The 25,049-nt window shown below is 40.4% G+C and overlaps 1 protein-coding gene across 1 annotated transcript in view; it reads left to right on the forward strand.

Annotated features, from left to right (window-relative positions):
- Positions 1-25,049, forward strand: part of LOC127569212 (uncharacterized) — a 54,376-nt gene that overhangs the window by 8,956 nt on the left and 20,371 nt on the right. The window contains exons 4-12 of the mRNA XM_052013624.1: positions 1,889-2,029; positions 4,454-4,516; positions 5,883-6,003; positions 11,178-11,270; positions 17,921-18,081; positions 20,358-20,443; positions 21,453-21,536; positions 23,126-23,188; positions 24,264-24,341. Coding sequence (XP_051869584.1) covers positions 1,889-2,029; positions 4,454-4,516; positions 5,883-6,003; positions 11,178-11,270; positions 17,921-18,081; positions 20,358-20,443; positions 21,453-21,536; positions 23,126-23,188; positions 24,264-24,341 — 890 coding nt within the window. The remainder of the gene's footprint in view (positions 1-1,888; positions 2,030-4,453; positions 4,517-5,882; positions 6,004-11,177; positions 11,271-17,920; positions 18,082-20,357; positions 20,444-21,452; positions 21,537-23,125; positions 23,189-24,263; positions 24,342-25,049) is intronic.

Here is a 25,049-nt window from a genome sequence, read left to right on the forward strand (position 1 = left end):
GTGGGCCAAGAGGCCTGTTTCTGTGCTGTACAACTCCATAACTCTAAATGGCGATTCAAAGTGAAACTGAGGTAGTTGGAAAAATAGTGCTAATCAACAGCAGTGGTTCAACATCACAGTGTTACAAAATTTAGTTAGATCATTGGATATGTAGATTACTCAGAAGATGGGATAGAAAGCCATGTATACATATATGTCAATGGTATCCAAATAGGCAGCATTATAGGTGGTATTTGGGGGACCACTAAATTACAAAAATGTATTAATTGAGCAAAATTGGCAAATAAATTTCATAGTAGGCAAATGTGACTTTACCTACTTTGTATCTGAAAAGGATAGAACAGGCTACATTTTCTGTTTTCTAAATGATGGAAAGCTAGAAGTCCATGGATGGCTACAGAAAATAATCAAAAAAAAGCCAATGGAATGCTGAATTTTATATTGAGTGAAATACGGGAAGTTAAGTCATGGTTGTATAAACATCTGGTTAGACCATGTGTGGACTCCACTGACCAGGTCTGGGTACTACACCTTCAGGATCATGCATTGGTCTTGTTGAGATCACAATCTAGACTTATCTGATTGATGCCTGGATTCCAAGGGTTAAAATTTAAGGAGGAGGGGGGGGGGAAGGAGAAATTATAACTTTTGTAACATTGTATTCTCTGAAATGTGGAAGGTTAAGGGATAATTTGATTTCTGAAGGTATTACATGATGGTATATCTGTTGGTTGGGTACTCTTAGAAAGGTAAATGTATTTTTAATAAAATTACTCTCTTGCATAAACGACACTAATGCAAGATCATTCGATAATCTTAAATTTGAGTTTGGTAGATCATGTTTAAGCAAATGCATTAAGGGATATAGGGAGAGGCAAGTATACATCATTGGAGATCAGCCACAATCTTTTTGAATGACTGATCCAGCTTGAGACTAATATTACATCCTCCTGTTCCTATTGTGTACCATAATGCCATTGCATTCATTGAAGTGTAATGAATATAACATGTATGGCTATATTCTACTCTTACATGATGAAGACTTCTATTTCCACTGTAATTAATGGTATCAAGTATGCTTAAATGAGGTTTAAACACAAAAAGCTGCAGGGCATGCATTTAAGGTGAGAAGGGGCAGGATCAGAACAGGCATCAGGGGTATGTTTTTTTTACTCGCAGTGGTGGATGCCTGGAATGCGTTGCCTGATAGGGTGGTGGAGGCAAATTCATTGGGGGCTTATAAGAGGGGCTTGAATGGGTACATGAGTGAGAGGGAAATGGAGGGATATGGGCACTCTGTAAGTAAAGGGGTTAGCTATTTCGGCACAACATTGTTGGCCGAAGGGCCTGTTCTGTGCTGTACTGTTCTATGTTCCAACTCAGCAGGGCAGGCAGCATCTATAGAGGGAAATGGACAGTTCTGGGTTGAGACCCTTCATCTGGACTGAAAGGTAGAGGGGAGGTAGCAAGTATAAAAAGGTGGAGGGAAGGGGTGAAGCAAGAGCTGGCAGGTGATTCGGTAGATCCAGGTTGGGGGGTGGGGGGGGGGGACGGTGGGGGGTGATAGGCGGAGGGGGAGGAGAATGGGAATGGCATCAGAAGCTGCGAGCTGATAGATGGAAGTGACAAAGGGCTGAAGATGTTGAAGTGTAACAGGAGAGGAAGGTAGAGAATGGAATAAAGGGAGTGAGGGGAACCAGTGGGCCATCTGCCCATCACCCACACACTCCTCCCACTGGTTCTCCTCCCCATCTCCCTTCCTTTATTCACCTGCTCAACATCTTGGTTGGGAATGGTTTTCATTGGATAGCTACAGCATGGAAGAAAACATTTTATTTAAAACTGAACCTAATTAATATTCCCTTTTAAAATTTGTGCTTATTTCTAGAATGGCAAATCTTACTTTGCTACGGCATATAGTTATTCCAGAAGATCCTACATTCATTCCTGTTGTTAACCCTGAGAATAGCAATAAGCCACCAAGACATGATAGCAACGAAAGTATTCTGAATGAACTCCTGCAGCTAAGGTAGGCAGCAAGTGCTGGGTAAGGTTTTACTCAGTGATGTTTTGGAAAGGTAAATTTGTTTCCAGAGTTTAAACTTGTATGCACATGTAAAACAATTGGATGACTATATCAATTTCTTGCTTTGATTCTATTTGCCAGAACAGTCAATTATAATGAAGTAAATGATTACAAAACTGCAAATTAAGTTACCTTTTTAGTATTACTCATTTATTGGCATTGCAGACCATCCTGAATGCTTTAAATTGCATTTTCTTTTACAAATTTAATTTGTTTCAATGTAAGTTAATCTGACAGGATTTTGATAAGCATACAATATATTGCACAAAAAGTAATTAATATTGTTTCATTAATCTATTAAAATGAGTACTTCGCAATTAAATTTATAAAATACATGGCTCTTTATTTTTGAGAATTACTTTGTCTTAATCTGGTACTGGATAATGTTAGTTGGTACAAAGATAGTTCATTCCGTATGGAAAAAGTGTCATTCTAATACTAGGTAGTGCAGTTGGTTAAGGCTGTTGATTCAAATCCCAGTAGGTTGCATTCAGTATCTGAGGATAAGAAAGGGGGAGACATCTTGTCATACTTTTGCAGTGTCAATAGTGGAACAGTCCTTGATGTTTATCAATAGGTAAGGTGGACAAAAACAGCTTGAAGGAGAATGGTCTGAGCTGGAATTTCTGTTAAACCTCTGATCAAAATAGGACCTGTTTATATTTTGCCATGCTTTACAATACCTTGTATACCTTTAAAGTTTATTCATGTTCTATTCATTAAATTTGTTTGTCCAAATTTTTGAAGCTGTTGATTTACCTTGCACAAGTCATGGAATAGCAAATTTCTATATTTCTAATATCTAAAAGGCAAAGATTTCTTCCTTATTCACACATGGCCGGTGAGAAGTATATCCTTTGTTGTAATTGTTAAGTGCAATGTATGCATTGACCACCACCTCTGTAATTTGATTCTGTTGACTGCAGTGGAACTGAATATCAGAAGCAGAGTTCAGTGTGAGTTTGTCACACGTTTGGGTAGTCCAACCCTCCTTTATCACTTTCTGTTCTGCACTACCAGTATTCTTAAATGGGGTAACTAATGTTTTCTTAATGTTATCAACACTGGTCTATTGTAAAAACCTATAAAACCAAAATAACATTAAACTATAAAACAATATGTCATCCTGCTACCATTATCAATTTAGTTCCTCTTTGAGTTCTCGTAGACTTGTGTGCCCTGACTTTCCTTCTGCCACTGTTTAGTTGTCTCGACACATGTTGAACCAATGCAGTACAGTAATCAATAGAACAGCAAAATACTAAACTACCAAGCAATACTGGAGAACAGAAATCAGAAAGTTTCAATAATTTGAAGTGTTCTCATCAGACTTGCCACTAATTTCTGAGGCTAGCCAGGGATAGGTAATAAATATAAAGGTCCTGAGATTGATTTCTATTAAAGTACAACCCAGATCTTTCAAATCACTGTCCATTCTGATCACTGAGACACATAGGAAGCATTCAAACACTTTGCCCAGTGGAAAGGAATTTAGTGTTTATCATGCAATCTGTGTCATGATAAATACTAAAAGTGTTAACTTTGTTGTTTGTGTCACGAACCAGCAACAAAAGAAACACACTGAGCATGATTCAGTGTTACAAACTATTTTATTAATTACTACTTATGATAATACGTAAAATAAAAGTAAAAATGTTAGTATGTTAGAATTCAAAAATGTTAAACCTCGAACGTTAACCCCAAAACTAAACTCTTTGTGTGTGTGTGTGACAAAGTCCCAAACTCCAAGTTCCGGAATGGTTCTTAAAGTTCAGTTCCGCAAGCCATAAGGTGAAACATGAGCAAGGGCTTCTTCAACAACCACCGTTGTCAGAAGATAAGACGTAGATGTAGAGAACATAGAGAGAGTAAATACGAAATCCAAATGTTCCACGATGGAACCCAAACGACACTTCAGGGTTTACTCGGTAGTGACTTCCTCACCCCGAAAAGCATCCAAATCGTGGTCGTCCACACACAAATACCTGTTTCCCTCTACAGATCAGCAACAAAGTGAACTCCACCGGATTACTTCCAACTTCCATACATGGATTTCTGTGGCAAACACAGTTATTGTTTCTCATCCATCGATAGAGAAAACTAGCAGGCTGGTGTCTCTCTCCCTTCTCTCTCTCTCTCTCTCTCCTAACTTCTTCAACAACGTCATTACGTCCTTTATCTTCTATTGACGTAAGCACGCCACACACACAAATACACACACACTCTCTATCTTAAAGGGACATTCACTGAGTCCGTAACATTTGATCTTCTGTTTAATAAATGTTGTGTTGCTTAATGTTTATGTATGTGTTTGGGTAAAGTGGTTCTAAGTTGCTAAAAGTAACAATTCTATATATAATTTTGCAGTGTTACAGAAGAGAGGCATGGATTCAACTTCAAAAGCATTTCTGATTTTGTCCAAGCATACACGTATGTATATAAATATAGGAAGTGATGAAATTATTTTTTTAATTCTATGCCATGCAAACGATCCTAGTGAAAGCTTAGAAAGCAGATCTAGTGCCATTCCAATCACAATCCCACCCCAACCACTGTTACCAATTCATAAATGTTCCCACATGGAATTATAATCCTGTTGGAAGTAGTGAAGTGAAGGTACCGTGTACTTGAGGTATATTTGTATCCATTACTACTTGCTAAATGTGTGATCCCATCATACAAAAGAGTCAACATAAAAAGCTAGAAATTGTAGGGTGCCAAAAATAAGCACATTTAAGGTATTGCTGGTGGCTCATGGTAGTTTTACTCGAGATCAAAGAGGGAGAGAGAAACAATTGAATGGTGGGGAAGGCAAGATGCCAGCTCAAGAGGAAGCAGAGAAAATTGCCTTTAGCATTCTGTACCTCTTATCAGCCCATGTCTATATGTTCTCCATTTCATGCTGATTGCAGATATGTTTCTTCATTTCTTGAGAGTTGCATGTTAAACTGATCATCAGCAAAAGGCCCCGATTCTGATGTAGTGATGGAGGGAAGGGCAGATAGAGGAAAGTAAAACCTTTCTTTTAAGGATGATGCATGTAAGTGATTTGTGTCATTTTAACTATCTTTGTAAATGTTACAAACATCTTCTGTCATTTTACTAGTAAAATTATTCCAAGATTTTTGGCAAGAATATTAAAATAGATACATTGCTGATACTTGTTTGTCATTTATAATGGACAATAATTGGTAGGGTTTACAGATTATGAACAAAATCATAGGTTTGAGGAGATTAGTGGCTTTCTGCAACAAATTCCATAAATTATTTAAAAACTAACAGTTGTTTCGGGATCGGCTTGAAAAGGGCACTGTTGACCTTTGGAATAGGGAATGGATGTGTGGGTGTTGGAGAGTCCAGAATGAAGTGTCTGAAGCAGTTTCAATTGACTGAGCCACCCTTTTATGCTGCAGATTTATAATAAACTTGCAAATACATTTTGGATTCAATAACTGCACAAACACTGGTGAATTTTTATCTTCATCAAAGCGACAGAGTGGTTTTCATGCCAGCCATTCTGTGAAGATAAAATGAATCTAAAACGCCAACCTAACTTTTAATTTAACCTTAAAACAAAACTACTTGGCTTTTGCTTTTTCCATCATAGCCCATTTTATATTCCACCTGACTTTGCTTTCGATTGATATAAATAGGTTGAAATCTTTCCTGGATGCTTGTATCACTGAAAGAAGAAGGGCAATGATTAACTTGCCCCTAATGTTCATGTTTTGTTTTGACTAATCAGTTGATCTAACTATCACAGTTATGTTAAAATAACTCAATTTGTAACCCATAGGTCAGGTAAAATTACTCCGACCCAAGTTGCTAAGAATGTGATCAGAGCTCTGGAAGATGCCGATCAAACAACTACTCCGTTGCGGGCTATTGTGCAATATGACAGTCACCTGATAATGAAGGTTGGAAATATTTTTAATTTATCAAAGAAAACGTAACCACCCCCTTCCACACACATGCCCCCCCACCCCGGTGCTGTGTGACTTGTGATGTTTAGTAGAGAGAATTTCATGGCTAAAAAGTGTGTATATTTTCAATCCAGGCTTGGCAAGATATTCAGTCATTGTATTGTAGGGTACGTGCAAGTGAAATTCTGAAAATTAGGAAAAAAACTTACTTTAGTGTTTCCTACGCTCTTTATTATAGGCAGCTTTCATGGCAGTAAAAAGAAATGATCAAAATTAATTTCTGTTCCTTCAACTATCTGATTTTCATAATTGTTCTGTCATCACAGATTTCAATTTCTTCTTACTGCTTGTTGTCTGCGTCATTCCTTCCCTGTGTTCTGGACCTGTTCCCATCAGTCTCCGGTTTTCATTCTTTCTCCAGCTTGTCAGAATCAGTTTTATTATTACTGACATATGATGTGAAATTGTTGTTTAGCAGCAGCAATATAGTGCAAAGACATAAAAATCTATAAAGTGCAAAAAAAAAAGGAATAATGAGGTGGTGTTCGCGGATCATTCAGAAGTCTGATTGCGGAGCGGAACAAGCTGTTCCTGAATCATTTGAGTGTGGGTCTTCAGGCTCCTGTACCACCTCCCTGATGGTAGTAGCCGGAAGAGGGCATGTCCCAGATGGTGAGGGTCCTACAATGATGGATGCTGCCTTCTTGAGGTGCTGCCTTCTTGAGGCACTGCCTCTTGAAGATGTCCTCAGTGGTAGGGAGATTTGTGCCCATGATGGAGTTGGCTGAGTCTACAAATCTCTGCGACCCCTTTTGATCCTGCACACTGTAGTCTCAATACCAGACTGTGATGCAACCAGTCAGAATGCTCTCCACTGTACATCTATAGAAATATGTAAGAGTGGTGACATACCAATTCTCCTCAAACTCCTAACAAAGTGGAGCCACTGGCATGCCTCCTTTGTGATTGCATCAATGTATTGGGCCCAGGATAGATCCTCTGAGATGTTGACACCCAGGAGCTTGAAGCTGCTCACCTTTCCACCACTGACCCCTCAATGAGGACTGGTGTGTATTCTCCCAACTTCCCCTTCCTGAGGTCCACAATCAATTCCTTGGTCCTGCTGACATTGAGGGTGAGGTGGTCATCGTGACACCACGCAACCAGCTGATCTATCTCACTCCTGTGAGCCTCATCGCCAAATGAGATTTAACCAACAGCAGTGGTGTCATCAGCGAATTTATAGATTGCTTTTGAGTTGTGCTTAGCCACACAGTCGTGTGTAGAAAGAGCAGAGCAGTGAACTAAGCACACATTCTTGCGGTGCGCATGTGTTGATTGTTAGCGAGGAGGAGGAGTTATTGCCGATCCGCAGTGACTATGGTCTCCCGATAAGGAAGCTGAGGATCCAGTTGCAGAGGAAGGTACAGAGACCCATGTTTTGAAGCTTGGTTATTAGTACTGAGGGAATGATGGCATTGGAACACCAAGCTGTAAATGATAAACAATGGCCTGACGTATATCTTACAGTTGTCTAGCTGCTCCAAAGTAGAGTGGAGAGCCAGTGAGATTGCGTCCGCTGTAGACCTGTTGTGGCGTTAGGCAAATTGTAGTGGGTCCAGGTCCTTGCTCAGGCAGGAGTTAATTCTTCATCACAGTAGATGCGAGTGCTAATGGGCGATAGTCATTGAGGCAACTTGTCCTGCTCTTCTTGGGCACCGGTATGATTGCTCCCCTTTTGAAGCAAGTTGGAACCTCGGACTGCAGCAGTGAGAAGTTGAAGGTGTGCTTGAACACTCCAGCCAGTTGGTCAGCACAGGTTTTCAGTACCTGGCTAGGTACAGTCTTGGAGCCTGATGTCTTGCAAGGGTTTACCCTTTTGAGGGATGTTCGGTCATCACCCTCCAAGACAAAGCTCACAGGATTGTTGGATGCTGTGGGGATTCGCACAGGTGTAGTATCATTCTCCTTTTCAAAGCATGCATAAAAGGCGTTGAGCTCGTTGGGGAGTGAAGCATCACTGCCATTTATGTTGTTGGGTTTTGCCTTATAGGAAGTAATGGCACGCAAACCCTGCCACAGCTGTCATGCATCTAACTGTGTCTCTAGCTTCATTCGGAATTGCCGTTTTCCCTCTCAGAATGGCCTTCCATAGGTCGTACCTGGACTTCTTGTAGGGTTCTGGATTGCCGGTCTTGAACGCCACAGATCTAGCCCTCAGCAGACTGTGAATCTCTTGGTTCATCCAGGGCTTCTGGTCTGGGAAAACTCAGTATGTTCTCGACAGCACACACTCATCCACACAGGTCTTGATGAAGTCGGTGACGGCCGTGGCTTATTCATTCAGATCTGAAGATGAATCCCTGAATGTGGTCCAGTTCACTGATTCAAAGCAGTCCTGTAAATGGTCCTCCACCTCCCTTGACCAGACCTTCACGGTCCTTATCACCGGCGCTGTGGTCCTCAGTCTCTGCCTATGTGCTGGGAGTAGAAGTACAGCCAGGTGATCGGACTTGCCAAAGTGCAGGAGCAGGATGGCACGGTAGTTGTTCTTGATGTAACAGTGATCAAGTGTGTTGGCTCCTCTGGTTCTGCAGGTGACCTGGTGGAGATTGGTCAGAGACCTCCTCAAGCTAGCCTGGTTGAAGTCCACCGCAATGATCAGGGAGGCATCAGGGTGCGCTGTCTTGTGACTGTTGATCACGGTGCAGAGCTCCCCTAGTGCCAGCTTGATGTTTGCCAGGGTAGAATGTACACTGCTACCAGGATGACGGTGGAGAACTCCCTCAGTGGGTAGAATGGACAACACTTGACTGCCAGATGTTCCAGATCGTGGGAACAGGACTGAGACAGAACCACCACATCTGTGCACCATGATGAGTTAATCATGAAGTAATCGCCGCTTTTCTTGCTGTTGGAGTGCGGGGCAGGAATGCAGGGGGTGGGTGGAGGGTGTGGAGGAAAAAACTGAGCTTCTGAAAGGTCCTTTAGAGTGACCGTCACCTTGCAATACCTCATTTTAAGTATTTTCTTATTTAATTCTTGCTAATAATTGTGGCAGGCTGTTTCACTGTTAGGATAATGCAGTCAAGCCTGATAATATCTTCCCATCAATACATGGGGGGGGTAGAAACAGTTTCCTCAGAGAGTGCAAGGTTTTTTAAGGAATATTGGAGACCATCACACATTGACAAGGAAGGCACTTTTGATCTGTTTAAATTTGGCCATCAGACAAAATCGTTAATTTTCTCCATGGCAGCATTTGACTGTTCCTTATAGCTATAATTTTCAGTAATCTATTTATGTATTAGGCAATTGTATTAGTAAATTATATTTACCACTGAAGTCCATCTACTGCATACACCCACTTTCCTGCTTAATTTTTTTTGTTGCATTGCCAGTTTGTTCTCATTTGCTTAATGTGCTTTTGGATGAGGGAGGACAAAAAGTGGCTGGGAGGAGTGGGCATAATTTGGAGCACCTAATGTGGTGTTTGGAAATTAAAGGTCCACTGCTTCTGTTCTCCATCCATTAAAATGATTGGCTGGATAATCATGTAGCCCATGGTTAGATAGTCCATAACCAACATGTTGCAATAATGTGCATGCTGCAGGTGTCACTTCCAGTGAGCCAGAAGTGCCATTACATACAGATCAACATTCTCTATCTAAATAGCAAAGTTTTGCATTTTGGACCTGTATTCCGTATACAGAGTGCAAACCCAAAATGTATCATTTTGGCAGAAGTGGGATGGCTAGTGTGGAAAGAACTACTTGTAAAATGTTATTTTTTGTGACCTTCACAAACAGTTGCCATGACCTTGTCCACAAATGGGAAGTTTTTCCAACCAGTCTGTTTACTTCAGAAATAAGCCAAATAGCAAATTGGCAACCATTTTAGTTTATCAGCAGGTTGCCAAGGATTTGCTTAATTCCAACCTGTCTTCCAACATGTTATTTGTAAACCAGCCAAAAGTCATTGTGGAATGATGGCATTCTGTTCAATGCCCAAAAGAAAGGTAACTCCTAGTGACAATCATAATCTTTCTACATTCTCTGAACTTAATATAAACTTAATACAATGCTGTTGTTGCAACATATCATTTAACTCGGAAGGATGGTGTTGCACAAAAGTAGCTATACACAGTGCTAACAGATTACAAGTAGTGAACCAACTGGTCAGGGTGATTACTGATAGAAACAACAGGTATTATGTTGAAAGGACAGGAAAATGGAAATAAGTTTTCATGTAGATGATACTAGGGAGTTGTTGATTCTATTCAGAATTGTTAATTTTCCTTGCAGTTTTATAGCTTTGCTATTTCCAGCAGTTATCATGACAACTAGCTGACTTTTTGTATTTTGTTGGTCCCATGCCTAGTCACTTCCGTGCAACGATATGCTTATCATTCAGTGGATCTCGTCACAGTTAAATTTGCAGACTGTCACGTTTTAACTGTGTGCTGCCATATGATCTATAAATGTTTTTGTACTGAAAGTTACAGGAACAGAGCAAAAAATGAGCTGCTGGAGGAACTCTGGGTCAGGCAGCATCTGTTTGGGGGGGGGGGGCAGTGGAGAGAAATAGGCAGTCAGTATTTTGGGTTGAGAGACCCTTCATCTAGGCTGAAAGATACAGGGTGGGGGGAGAGCTAGTATAAAGAGGTGAGGGGGGAGGGATGGGGCAGGAGCTGGCAATTGGTTGGTGGATTCGGGTGAGGAAGGGTGACTGGCAAAGGGGGTGGGGTGGGCAAGGTCAATAAGTTGCCTTCATGTGACTGAAATGGTCATAGGTGCCTCTAGGTCTGGCTCATCTAGTGCAAACATTAAGGTCTTAAATGATATATTAAAATTCTCTTCAAAGTGAACTTCTACAGCACTATTTCAAGGAAAATTGGGATATTTAAGTTGGCGCCAGAAGTGTGGTGACGCTTGCGGGCTGACCCCAGAACAGTCTATGCATAAAGGTGCATTTCACTGTGTGCTTCGATGTACATGTGACTAATAAAGATATCTCAACCATCTCAGATCTTCAATTTGAAGTGTAACCAATGTCTGTATTTTTTTGTTAAAACATTTGTACCTTTCAGCAGGACAGTTCAATGATTCAATGTATTTGATAGTGCTATTATTCTCCATTTATCATTGATATTCTATTATGATATATAGATGGCAGAAGCCTCCACTGCTCGGTACAGAGACAATACACCTCTTTCCCCACTGGATGGAATTCCTGTGTGCATTAAGGAGGAAATGAAAGTTGTAAGTATAATACTGTTTGATTGAAGATCGACCAGAATGTGAATATTTGGGAATAAGGTACGATTTCCGAACAATACCATCGATAGATCCACATGCTTGGTTCCTAGAGACAAAAGCTGAAGAACTGAGGAGCAGGAGTGGAGAGATGATGTATTCAGAGAGGAAGGGGGGGAGCAATCTGAGACATTGATGGAAAATGTGCTGCCAAGGGAAAACTGTTTGTGGTTCCCAAAATTTCTCTTGGTGCTACAAGCATAGGAACATGTTCAGTGAAAATTAGTGGAGGTGGGGAAGAAGGAAACAGTGTTGAAAGGAGCATCAAGGTTCTAGAAACAAGATGGCCTTGGAACAGAGGACTTAGAAGGTCATGGAATGTGACATAACATTTTTCAAAAAGTTGACTGTTTGAAAAGGAACATGAAAATAGATCTGAAGTCATGGAGGTCACAAATGTGCCTGAACTGAATGCTTCTGTGCATTAACTTATGCTATTACATGAAAACTGTTTCACTTTGACAGGAATAAGACATTTCTGACTTTTAATGGAATTCTGAGTCTCCAGTTATTGCATTCTACTTTTGAAGCTTCCCGGTCTGCTGTTTCATGGAGTTTTGTGGAGTTATAGCATGGAGACAGGCCCTTCACCCCAACTCATCCATGCCAGCCAGGATGCCTGTCTACTCTAGTCTCATTTGCCTGTGTTTGGCCCATAGCCCCCCCCGCCGCCCCCCCCCCCCCCCCCCCCCCCCCCCCAAAACTTCCCATCCATGTACCTGTCCAAATGTCTTTTAAATGTTGTAATTGTACTTGCCTCCAGCACCTCCATTACATAAATTCATCACCCTCTGGGTGGAAGAACTTGCCCCTCAGTTCCTCTTTTAAAACTTTCCCCTCTCACCTTAAACCTATGCCTCTTTGAGTTTCAGACTCCCCTACCCTGGGGAAAAACACTGACTATCCACCTCATGATTTTATAAACATCTCTCAGGCTGCCCCTCAGCCTCCTTCGCTCCAGGGAAAACCGTTTCAGCCTATCCAACCTCTCCTTATAACTCAAACCCTCCAGTGCAGCAATATTCCTGTGAATCTTTTCTGCACCCTCTAGCTTAATCACATCCTTCCTATATTATGGCTATGGCACACGGTATATAGCCCACATTCGCCCATGGAATGAGTTGATTAGTCCTGTGAGCACTTGTCTTATTGCAGTCCTTCAAGGTCCACTTCTGTGCCATGTGACCACTCACCACACTAGCTGCCCTGGCCATAAGCTTGCCAACAGTTCCTGGAAGCCCCAGGACACCCCTCCTCACCTTAAATAGAGCAGCCTGTTACAATGTCTGACAGAAGCACATGGGAACTGGGAGCAACACCGTGGAGGCTGCAGAGAGAGGACTTGCTGTGCATCCCCGGATTGTCAGGCCTGGTTTGATATTCTTGGCCCAGGTCCATGTACAGCTCTAGCCTGGTGGGCACAGATCAGTCACTGTATATCACTGTGGTACAGTATTAGTGGACACAGGTCTATCATAATATAACACTAGTACAGTACTAGCAGGTAGCAGCACTCATCAGTGATGAAATTCACAGTGGCCTCCAGTGAGGCAGCAGAGTGAATCAATTTAAGGAAAAGAGTGTTTTGAGATCAAGTCCTTGTACAACTCTCAAGTCCACCAGGTAGCACTAATCCTTGTCTTCCTATACGCTCCTGAAACCTGGTCTACCCACAGCAAGCATCTCAAGGTACTGGAAAGATGCCATCAACATTATATCTGTGTAATCCACCAAATACCTTCATTCCCTTTTCCTGCCAATGTCAGTGTTCACTCCCATCCCCAGACCCTAGTTGCACTCAGTCAGATACATTGGACAGACCACGTCATTCACATGACCAACACCAGACTTCCAAAACAGACACTCTGTTCCAAGCTCTGTCGTGGTATAGATTACCAAATCAACAGAGAAAAAGAATCAAGGTTGTGCTGAAAATTTTCATGAAGAAATGCAACATCCCCACTTGTCATTCATATTTATTTTCTGTTAAGATTGAAAAAAACCATTATTACTGAGTGACCCTTGGAGGTGGTTTGGATTGGAAATCCAAGCCTCCCCACAGTAAGTTGTTGTGCACCAGTGTGTTATAACAAAGTTGAAGGCTCCTGCCCTGGTTGGGCTACTGCTCTCCTGGCTGCTGCTTTGCATAATATCATATTGCACAAAATATTTAGTCTCCCTAGCCCACCTCTTCCCTGATCTGAGCCCTGGAGGTGGTTTTGAAATGATGGTGCTTACTAAAAATGTATCCCAAACACTGAACTCTCTGCCCTCGTGAATTCTCTTCTGTGTCAGCTAACTTTTGATGTGCAAAGTCCAAGTACATATTGGTTCACTGTGATTAGGCCAGATCAAGGTATTTTGTTATTGCTTCATGTTCTTGATATTCAAGTGTACTGTTTTAGGAGTTGGTCTGGGCATGGGGAAGGTTCTTCCAGTCCTGCATTTGTTGTGTTCTCCTAGTTCCTCAATGTTGATTGTCACAGACCTACTTAGACTTCAGAACTCGTCGTGCTGATGTTATGTCTATGCTGAGTAGGTTTCTGTGGCTCAATGTTACTGTTGTACTTGGAAATTAATGTGCACCCAAGTGGGCAGAGAGGAGACGGAGTGACAAGTATAGAATTTGTAATTGTAAATGTGGATGTGCACTGATGATTTTTCTTGGAAAGAATGGGGTATCCAGAAGTTAATTTGTTTAGATTTTATTTAGAAGGACTGAAATGTCAAATACTAGAGGGCATAGCTTTAAGGTGAGGTGGGGGGGGGTGTAGTTTAAAGGAGAATTATGAGGCATAGAGAGTGGTAGGTGCCTGGACCGAACTGCCAGGGGATGTAGTGGAAGCAGTTATGATAACAATGTTTCAGAGGCATTTAGACAGGCACATGATAAGCAGGGGATGAAGATGTGTTGAGGTTTGAGGTAAAAATAGAGCACTCTGGAAATTCTCAGCAGGTCAGGTGGCCTCTGTAGGGAGAGAAAGTTAGAGGGAGAAGCTGTTCAGTGTGAACGGGTTACACCAGAAGCGGGAGGGTGATAGCGGTGGAGCAGGAATGATTGAGCCTCTGTTTAAGGAATGGACCCTCCACCATTCTGGTGTGGGATGAAGGAATAGAGAGAGTGGATATCCAGGAAACTGGTAAAGCAGAAGAGGGTGTCAGACATGGCACGGACATGTATGTGAAGAGACTGAACAAGGGGAGAAAGAATAGGGTTTAGGCATGAAGAAGTAAGTTGGTATTGGTTTATTATTGTCGCTTGTACTGAGGTACAGTGAAAAACTCGTCTTGCATACCGATCGTACAGGTCAATTCATTACGCAGTGCAGTTACATTGAGTTAGTACAGAGTGCATTGATGTAGTACTGGTAAAAACAACAGTACAGAGGTCACAGCTACAGAGAAAGTGCAGTGCAATAAGGTGCAAGGTCACAACAAGGTAGATCGTGAGGTCATAATCCATCTCATCCTATAAGGGAACTGTTCAATAGTCTTATCACAGTGGGATAGGAGCTGTCCTTAAGTCTGGTGGTACGTGCCCTCAGGCTCCTGTATCTTCTACCCGATGGAAGAGGAGAGAAGAGAGAATGACTGGGGTGGGTGGGGTCTTTGATTATGCTGGCTGCTACACCAAGACAACAAGAGGTAAAGACTGAGTCCTGGTGTCTGTGATGTGCTGGGCTGTGTCCACAACTCTCATAGAAAATAGGAATAGCCTTCCAGCATCCATCCAGTCCTGTTAGTCTTGTTGGCTTCTATGGGACAAGAACAGGCTGAAGAGATGGGTTTAGCAGGACAGTCCTGCTTGTGGGTCTTGGAGAGGAGTTGGAACTGGGCTCTGTATGTTTATGGTAGCTATGGGACTGGAGGTTGTGGAGGGGTGATTTCCAGAGGGAATGACCTCTGTGACTGGGGGGAAATGGTCTGATATTGTCCAGATAGAGATGTGAGGAGGTGTTGGGGAGCTAGTTTTCAGCCTCCACAAGGTAGAGGTCTGTTTGCCAAACGTTAGCATCCCTGTCCTTGTCAGCAGGTATGGGTTGGTTCTTTGTGAGTAGGGTATTTCAAACTCATTGGAGTTGGTTAGAGTGAGTAAGGGCAGTGGAAATGTTGAAGTTGACCTTGAGAGCTACTGAAAACAGCAGGGACTTTGCATGTTATTGCAAAACTTCAAATCAATAATCATAGATAATTGCTCTTGGTGTTTACATTTGAAAGTCTAAACTTCAAAAAATATTGACCACCAAAGAAGGGAAGCTAAAATGTCACGTGTCTCATATGACCACTTTACCAGGCTACTACTTGTAAAGTGATCCTATCAGCTAAGGCTTTCGGCATGAGAACTGCAGAATGCCAGATGTGATAGCGGATTTGTTTACTCATAATGAAAGTACTCACCAACCTGACATCTGAATATTTTGGTTTCTTCTTTCTTGAAATTAAAATTTTAACTCTTTTTAATGGAGGAGAATGTAAAAATCTGTGCATCGAGAAAGATATTTGGGAAAACACATAATGTGTATGTTTAGGGATGGTGATCTCTTTCCTCTATTAATAAAATTGTTCTTTTCAAGTCTGTCTGCTGCTAAACCCTTGTTATTGCTTATGCTTTTTTCTAGGCTTGATTTTTCCAACACTCTACTAATGCTTCTTAATTGCCCCACTTGATCCTCTATAGCACACAGCCTACTCAGTCTCTCTCTGAGATCCATTAGCTTATCCATTCATTCTACATTCTATCAATTCTCGCTTGCATCTCCTATTCTCTTTGACCACCATTGTTTCAGTTGTCTAGGCTCGTGGAAAACAATGTGTGTGGGGAAATCATGTCTCATGAATTTTAGTTTTTTTTTTGAAGAGCTGACCAAAAGGATTTGAGGAAAGGGTGGTAAACATTGTCAATGTGCACCTTAGCAAGGCCTTTGACAAGGTCCCGCATGGTAAGCTAGTCTAGACGATTAGAACACGGGATCCAGGATGAGCTAGCCAATTGGATACAAAATTAGCTTAGTGGGAGGAAGTGGAGGGTTATTTTTCAGGCTGGGGGCTTGCGACCAGTGGTGTGCCACAGGAATTGGTGCTGGGCCCTCCATTATTTGTCGTATAAATGATTTGGATGAGAATGTAGGGGGTGTGATTTGTAAGTTTGCACATGACACCAAAATTAGTGGTATAGTGGACAGTGAAGAAACTTGTCTAAGGTTACCACAGGATGTAAAACGACTGGGAAAGTGAGCAAGGGAATGGTAGATGGAACTTAACTCGGACAAATGCAAAGTGATGAATTTTAGGAAGTTAAACCTGGGGAGTGTTGTAAAACAGAGACCTGTAAGTACATAGTTGCCTGAAAGTAGCAGCACAGGTAAACAAGATGGTGAGGAAGGCGTAAGGCATGCTTGCCTTCATCAGCTGAGGCACTGAGTACAAGAGTTGAGACGTCATTTTACGGTTGTACGTAACATTGGTCGGGTGACACTTGAAGCAGTGCGTGCCATTCTGATCACAGCAGTAAAAGAAAGGTATGATTGAGGTACTGAGGGTGTAGAAAAGATTCATGAGGATCTTGTCTGGACTGGAGGGCTTGAGTTATAAAAAGAGATTGGATAGGCTAGGTCTGTTTTTCCTGGAGCAAAGGAGGCAGAGGCTGAGAAGTGACATGATAGAGGTGTATAAAATTATGAGAGGCATAGATAGGGTAGATAGCTAGAGTCTGTTTTCCATGTAGGGGTGTTTCGAGGGTATAGGTTAAGGAGAGACAGAGGAAGTTTAAAGGGAATCCAAAGGGTAAATTTTTCAGAGTAGTTGGTATCTGGAACGAGCTGTCAGAGGTGGTGGTGAAGGCAGGAACAGTATCTACATTTAAAAAGCATCTGGACAGGTACTTGAATGAGCAGGGCACAAAGGGATGTAGAATTAATGCAGGCAGCTAGGATTATTATTGCTAGGTATGATGGGCAGCATAGACATGGTGGGCCGAAGGGCCGGTTTCCCCACTGTACAGCTCTGACTTTGGCATTCCCTCCCTGCTTCCTTCCTAGACATCCTAGAATTTGGGGTTCTTATAAATGCAAGTTGATGTTTTTGCTCTACCCATTCAGTGACAATCCAAAGTTATTCAAGTTACAAATTTGGCAAGCTGTAAATTAACCCTCCAGCCTCATTGCCTGACTGACTACGTCTTTTAAATTGTCAAATAGGCAAAATTTTGCTTGTACCTGTCGGGCTGAGAAATTTAATGATTGTAATAATAAAACAAAATCAGGTTATGCTATGAATATTTTTGCTTACAAATCACTTCAGTCAGGAGACAACCTTGAGTTTGCGTGAATTATAAATATCAGAAGTGTAGTGCTTCAAGACTTTGATCACTTGAATTGAATCTATGATCAACTTTAAACATTTATCTTTGAAAAACCAGAACCAGTTGACAATTCATGATCATAATTTTGCTCTTCAATTAACATTTTGGGTGCTTATCCTTAGCTGTTGCTCATCATACTCAAACTCACAGTACAATTGCCTTGTTATATCTGTCAGTGTTCAATAAGTTTCTGCTTTTAAGCATTCCTCTGCTAACACTAATTATATTTGTATAGGTTCCATACTATCATCGGGTGGGAACTCTTTATCTTGGTGAGGAGCGAGAAACTGAGGATGCCACAGTTGCCAGAAAGTTACGAGAGGCTGGGGCAATTATCATTGGTGTATCCAATATGCACGAGCTTGGATTGGGAGTAACTGGCTGCAATGTCAACAGGTGAAACTGAGATTATCATTAACTTGAATTTTGGCTTTTGCAGTTTAATTCCATAAGCGAAAAGCAGATTAGTTACAATGTCATAAATGCTGCCTGACCTGGGTATATCAGCCCTTTTTATTTTGAATGTTCAGCATTCAAAATCTGTAGATTTCTGATTTTCAATTTTTAATTTCAATTCTGTTTCTCACAGCAAATATTCTAATGAATGTGGGATTGCAGAACTTCCCAATGAACAGTGAGCAGTGGTACTGTGAAGCTTTGTCTAATTAAATTTGACACCAGGCTGTACAAGGAGATACAAGGGCAAATGGCCAAAAATTAGACAAAGCGGTAGGCTTTGAAGATCATCTTAGAGGACAGAGACATAGAAATACAGCGAGTTTTAGTGGGAGGATTCCAGATACGTAATTTTATGTTTTTTATTTTGACAAAGCAAGTATAAGCTTGTTATGTACTGTGCACTAATTTTTAATGGCTGGTGAATTTCTTCATTTTTGCCAGTTGTGGCATTGTTCTAAACAATTGAAATTATGCTGCTGCTATCTTTTTATTATTGAGTGTCTTGTATATAAAATGCATAGAACTTAAGAATTATAGTGGGGTTTGGATCTTCCCTTGTACACTATATCGGTACCCCCACCCATTCCCACCCTTTCTCATCAATCCATGAACTCACTGGACAGAATCCAAATTCATTGTATTATCAGCAATTTAGTGCGTTCATTTATTTATTTCCAAATGTTGTGTTTATTGGATTAAAAAAAAAACTTCCTGGCAGGCCTTAATTGGCTCATTTCTTTGTAAAAACATGTTGCAGTTATTTGGAGCAGTTTTGAACTCCAGTGTCCCAGACCTGGATCATATACCGCATGTGCTTGTGCATTGAAAACTCTGTGCAGATCATTTTCCTCTTCACTGCTGGAAGGTTGCAACTGACAAAGGCACATTCCCTTATCTTCTAGCCACCTCTGCAGTTGCAGCGTCAAAATAGGAGGCACCTTCAGGTGTTGCATTAATGCTTTATAAATTGTATGAGGGTCAGAATTCTTGAAGGTGAAACATTTCTAGATCCAGAAATACTAACGGCAGTTTGCTCCTTCCTGTAAGGACCCAAGCTATTATATTTTAAGTATTCCCCACTCCAATCAAAAGATACCAAACAATAGTGCCTGGATTACAAAATTGCTGTATGGTTACAGTAAGAATGGACATCTTGCTCTATGTAAAGAAAAGAAAAAAAATCCTTGCATCACTTTTGCTTCATTTGCCAATCAACTTCCTTCTTTGTGCTCTGTGCCTTCACTCTTCTAGCAAAGGCATTTATGGACTCTTTCAATGCCTTTCAGGATTTTAAATGTCCAACGGAAGAGATTGCAGGGAGCTCTGATTTGAGGAGAATAACCTCAGCTTCTCCAGTCATCCATATTACTTATCCCTGCAATGACTTTGCTAAATCTCTTCCACACCCTCTCCAAAGCCTTCATTTCTTTCCTAAATTATGGAACCCAGAAGTGGGACATAAGTACTCTAGTTATGGCTAAACCAAAGTTTTGTAAGGTTAATTCCATACACTTTATGGCTCTATTTATATAAACAGGGTCATTTATGTTTTTTCCCCACTTTCAACCTGCTCTGCTGCTTTGAACAAACTATGCACACATTTACCCAGAGATTGCTCTGATTTTGTATCCATTTAAGAATTCTGATTTCTAGTTTATATTTCCTTTTCTAATTCTTCCCACCAAAATGTAACATTTCACATTTCTTAGCTTTATATTTCACCTGCCACCAATCTGCCTATATCTCCTTGAAGTCTGTTGTTATCTACATCATAATTCACATGACCCCAGATTTGTAAATTTGTGCCTAATATAGCCAAATCCAAGTCATTACAGAGTTATGCCATCTGATACTGTCAATCACAACTTGCTTTGGCGTTTCTACAGCCACAAAAGATTGTAGAATTATGCTCTAGAGAGAGGGGCAGATCAAAATTAGTCATTTTGATGAACCAAAGTGAGCTGTTAGCATACTTCTATGTTAATGCCATGTCTGCGCTTTGATAGGCAGGTTTGTATTGCTGGCATAATAAGTTCTACGCCTCCCTCCAACCATGCACATGCACCCGTACACATGTGCTCATTAGAGATGAGTTACAGATATAGTGTAGTCTTCTATTAGATAGAAGAATGAAAAATATTATGCATGTATGACACAATATACAGGTTAACAAAGTAGTGATATGAAGTGTATTTTGTAAATTGTCACTCCAGGTATCATGGTGTACCCAGGAACCCCTACAACCCTCAGCATTTCACGGGAGGAAGCTCCAGTGGTTCAGGAGCAGCTGTAGCAGCAGGTGAGTTTAATTCTTAAGAGCGTAGGAATACCTGGCACAAAATTTTAAATCTGCATCAAGTGATGTGTATTGCATGTTTTTGATATTACTTAAGCAAAAGTTGAATTGCCTGTTTAACCTTCCACTAACCTCTGGCTCCAGCCTGCCATCATCCTCCTTTTCAACCATTGTCTCCATTGGCCTCCCTTCCACATTATCCATTTCTTCTCTGGCTGCAAACTCTTGAGCAAGGTCGTGACCCACCTCCTGGAATGCACTATCCGTGGAACACTTGGCTTTGCTGATGGAACACAGGTGAAATTAGCTGTCACCTAGGCTCCAAGGCCCAGAGCATATGCTCCTCCAGCTAATGACATTTCTTCACCCAGTGGTTGTCCAGGAAGTTGTCTAGAGTTCTCACGTGGCACAGGATATGCATTCCATGGATCTGCAGACCCCTTTCATTTCTCAGTTCATTACTGATTACCTAACAGTCAAAGCAGTTCCTCATTCCCGCATCTCACCACCCTTCACCCCCCCCCCCCCCCCCCCCCCCGGCTCCCCAAACTTCACCTGATGTCTCTGAAACACTTTCATTGCAATGATTAACAATGTTTAGAACATGGAACCCAGTTTGAATCTACATTTGTCCATTACTAAAATAAGTTCTAATATTCCATCATACAGCTGATCAACTAATTCAGATAGGATAAATTTGCTATATTTCAGGTCTGTTTGGCTTAGTTACTGGCCATGTAAATTTGTTGTACTATCAGAAGAAATTGATAACATAAATGAGTCCAGTTAGGGTTTGATATTTTCATCTGTGATATCTTGTCACTTTCTATATCTTGGAGTAACTTTTATTAAATAAATAGTTAAATCATTGCCATTCCTGTGACCTGGTTTGTTGGATCTCTTTCTTTAGAATTGTATTAATGTATTAGAAAACAGTTCACAAATCTAGACCCAGAAGCTGCAATCTTTCACTGTGGAGTTAACCTGTATTAACATGATTGATTTCTTAAAGGCCTTTGTCCATTGGCGATTGGGAGTGATGGAGGAGGTTCCATACGAATCCCAGCATCGTTTTGTGGGGTGGTAGGACTGAAAGGTATTATTGTTTTGGTATCAATGTATGATGTACTTGCAAGGAAGAGCTCTTCTAAGCTTATTTCTAGGTCTTTTTTTTAATAGTTCTTTAATCAGAGTTCTTTTACAGCGATGAGTTGAGTAATTGACTTTCAAATACAGAATTGTAACTTGGGATCCAGTAGTTGAATGTCAGTAAGGCTGTAGGTACCCTAAAAGTTTAGCATTGTTGATCAGTCTGAATACTGACCTCCTACTTGACTCAGTATATGAATAAATGGATTATTAAAGGGATGGTTTTCTGACATTGCTTTCTCTGTAAATTTGGCATAAGAACAATATATTAAGACTCAGATAATCTTGTGTACCTGTATTTCTAATATGGGTGAGGCTTCCTGGAAGAATGGAATCTGGAAATTTATTCCTTTTTAAGTGGTTATCAGATGCCTTTCATGAATTAGCCACAAATGTATTTAGTGGAAACAAATTTTATTTCAGTAACCACTAAACTGTAACAGGGTATATCAATTAGATAAAAAAGAAACTTATAGAACAAGGTTTTATAAAAAGGAACCCTGATTAGGGGTAAAGTGCATTTTTTTCTAAATGGCATTATGTAGTTTACCAAAGTCCAAAAGCAAAACTCTGTAGATGCTGGAAATCTGAAATGAAGAACAAAATACTGGAAATACTCGTAGCTTGGGTGGCATCTGTGAAAAGAGAGATAGTTAATGTTTTGGGTTAATAACTTTAATCAGATTACAAAATAAGATTTTTTTCCTTCATTTTTTGGGATGTGGGTATCACTGGTAATGCTACGATTTACTACCCAACCCTAATTGTCCTTGCAAAGGTGATGATAAACTGCTGCAGTCCGACTGGATGGCTTGCTAGTTTAAAAAAAAATTGATATTGCTGTGGGCTAAAGTCACATTAGGCCAGACAAGGTGAGGATGGTTGCTTCTTGCCCTAAATTACTGAACGTGTTGGATTTTAAATGGTATTTGGATAGTTCCTTGGTCATCTTTTCTGATGGTATTATCATTGAGAATAGTTTTCTAAAAAGTTCTACAGCTGTCATAGTAAAATTTAAATTTGTGTTTCTGGATTTATGGTTTTCAGTCTCTGGATTACTAGCCTATTAATTCAAACACTGTGTCACCATCATATCTTTATTGTAACTCAGTATTCAGCAGAATGGACTATTTCAGCTGGAGAATGAAACATACTGTAGGTGCAGAAAAACAGTTTATAAAAAAAAAACATTAGTTTGTTATCTGATCTTTACAAAGTTTTACTTTAGAAACAATTGCTTGTCAGACTTTGGGGATCTATCTGAGAAGTAATCTGCTGCAGTCGGAACATCCAGTACACTTTTCACTTTGTGAACACTTCAGCTAACATGCATGTGACTATTTTGTATTGTCGGGAATTGTTCACTTCCAATATTTTCTGTTAATGAAGTTAAGTTTGCACTTTTCCAACAACCTGTAATGTTCAGACTTTTGTTCTGGTCTCAGAATCGAGTTGACGTGTGTATTCAGAATATTTGTAACAATTGTATTAATAACAAAATAAAACTCTTAACAGATTTCTTATTTTTCTTTTTAGTTACTTTTGGTCGAATCAGTTCCTATGGGTCTCATCCTCTTTCTTATTCTACTGTTAGTTTGGGTAAGATGAGAAACTTTTGATACATATGCAATTATCTGCTCTGTTTTATAAGTCCCAAAGAAATGTACATGATATGTATAGTAAACCTAATTTATTAACATGTTATTATTTTTAATATACTGAACTGTACTTTACAAGTGTTTTAATATGTTAAGAGGTAGATAAATTGTAAATGTCCTTTCAAAGAAAACTGGGCAGCATTCTGCTCTTCATATAGAAATGTGGAAAATAGGAGCAGGAGAGGCTCACTCTGCCCAACAAGCCTGCTCCACTGTTCACTATGATCATGGTTGATCATCTATATTCCCACTCACTCTCCATTTACCTTGAAGCCCAATATTGGTAATGTTTGAATTAATCCAGATTTATATTTCTACACAATGCAAAGTCATGTTGAAATTGTACCTTGCCTGCAACATATTCTTTTAACGTACTCCTCCTGAGAGTCAGAAATAGTAGATACTAGGATTTAAATGAATTATTTGTTTGTTTCTTGTTTTCCTAAAAGCAATCTGATAAACTTTTTTTTTATATATTGTTACTTGTTTTAATGATGTGAGACAAAAGGAGATAAATGACATAGTAGTTTTTGTGTGCTACACTTTTTTGATAGTGCTCTGCTTTAGGATGCACCTGTCATTGGACACACTCAGAATGATATTTTTAATAGTCGTACTCTCTGAGCAGGTCATAGCCAGGGGCTGAGTTTGTCTGCCCTACCAACCACCTCTCCTCCTTTGTGGTCTGACCCTACCCAATGATATTAATCCCTGATTTCTCCAACGCTCAATTCCCCAGTAGAAACCTCAAGACACAGTGCAGAAAGCAAAGGATATAAGGGCCATTCATTCGTGTTCAGTGCCTTGTATTGATACCATTGAACTTTGTGGCAAGTCCACTTGCAATGTGCCTCCACTAGTGCCAATGAATTTCTAGGCCAGTTTCCTTAAAGAATCCAATAACCCCTTCTATTCCTTTTTTAATCTGATTTACTCCTCTGTCTCTAAAGTATTAAAGGAAAAACTGTTACTGTATGTCCTTCAAAGCTGAAATTCTGAATAATTTGTATTTACAGGTCCAATTTGTACCTCTGTAAAAGATGCTGCCATGGCCTATGCAATTCTGGCTGGCCCAGACCCTAATTACTCATACAGTAAGTGTTGTAATATACTAGAAATACTTGTGTGTATATAATACTTCTGAAAATCATTGTTTGTAATTTTGAGCATCAGAGTAAGAGCATTTTATGTCCAAGAAAATCATTACTGCCACAGTTCTAATAAAAGTAAAGTACCAATTATTTTAAATGTGAAAGTGTAACTGCATTGTTTTCCTTCATGTTGTGCAGAAATCCAGCCTATAACATAAAAGGTAACAATTATGTCAACTTGATTGAAGGAACACTGTAACAGTGGCCATTTTGGTTGTTGCCCCAATCGTATCATCATCATTTGCCACTGAGACTGAGAGTCTCAGTGTAGGAGACCAGATATTGCAGCTTTTCTACTCAAATGTGCTGCATGGTCATAAGAACATACGAAGCAGCCTCATGAGCCTGTTCTGCCATTCAGTATCATTGGCTGATCCAATCTTGGCCTCAGCACTACTTTCCCACTCTCTCCCCATACCCCTTGTCGTTTAAATGTATGTCCGTCGTATATTCAATGACTCTGCCTCTTCATCTCTGATGGGGAATTCCAAAGATTTACCAGCCTCTTGGAGATTAGAAGGCATTTCTTCTCTGGGTGAGCAATTATTCTGAAACCATGTGCCCTGGTTCAAGACACCGCACGAGGAGAAACATTCTCGCAACATTTATCCTGTGAATCCTCCTCAGATTTTATGATGTTTCAATATCTTC

The sequence above is a fragment of the Pristis pectinata genome, chromosome 4 (assembly GCF_009764475.1).
Source record: "Pristis pectinata isolate sPriPec2 chromosome 4, sPriPec2.1.pri, whole genome shotgun sequence".
In the NCBI taxonomy this organism is placed as follows: domain Eukaryota; kingdom Metazoa; phylum Chordata; class Chondrichthyes; order Rhinopristiformes; family Pristidae; genus Pristis; species Pristis pectinata.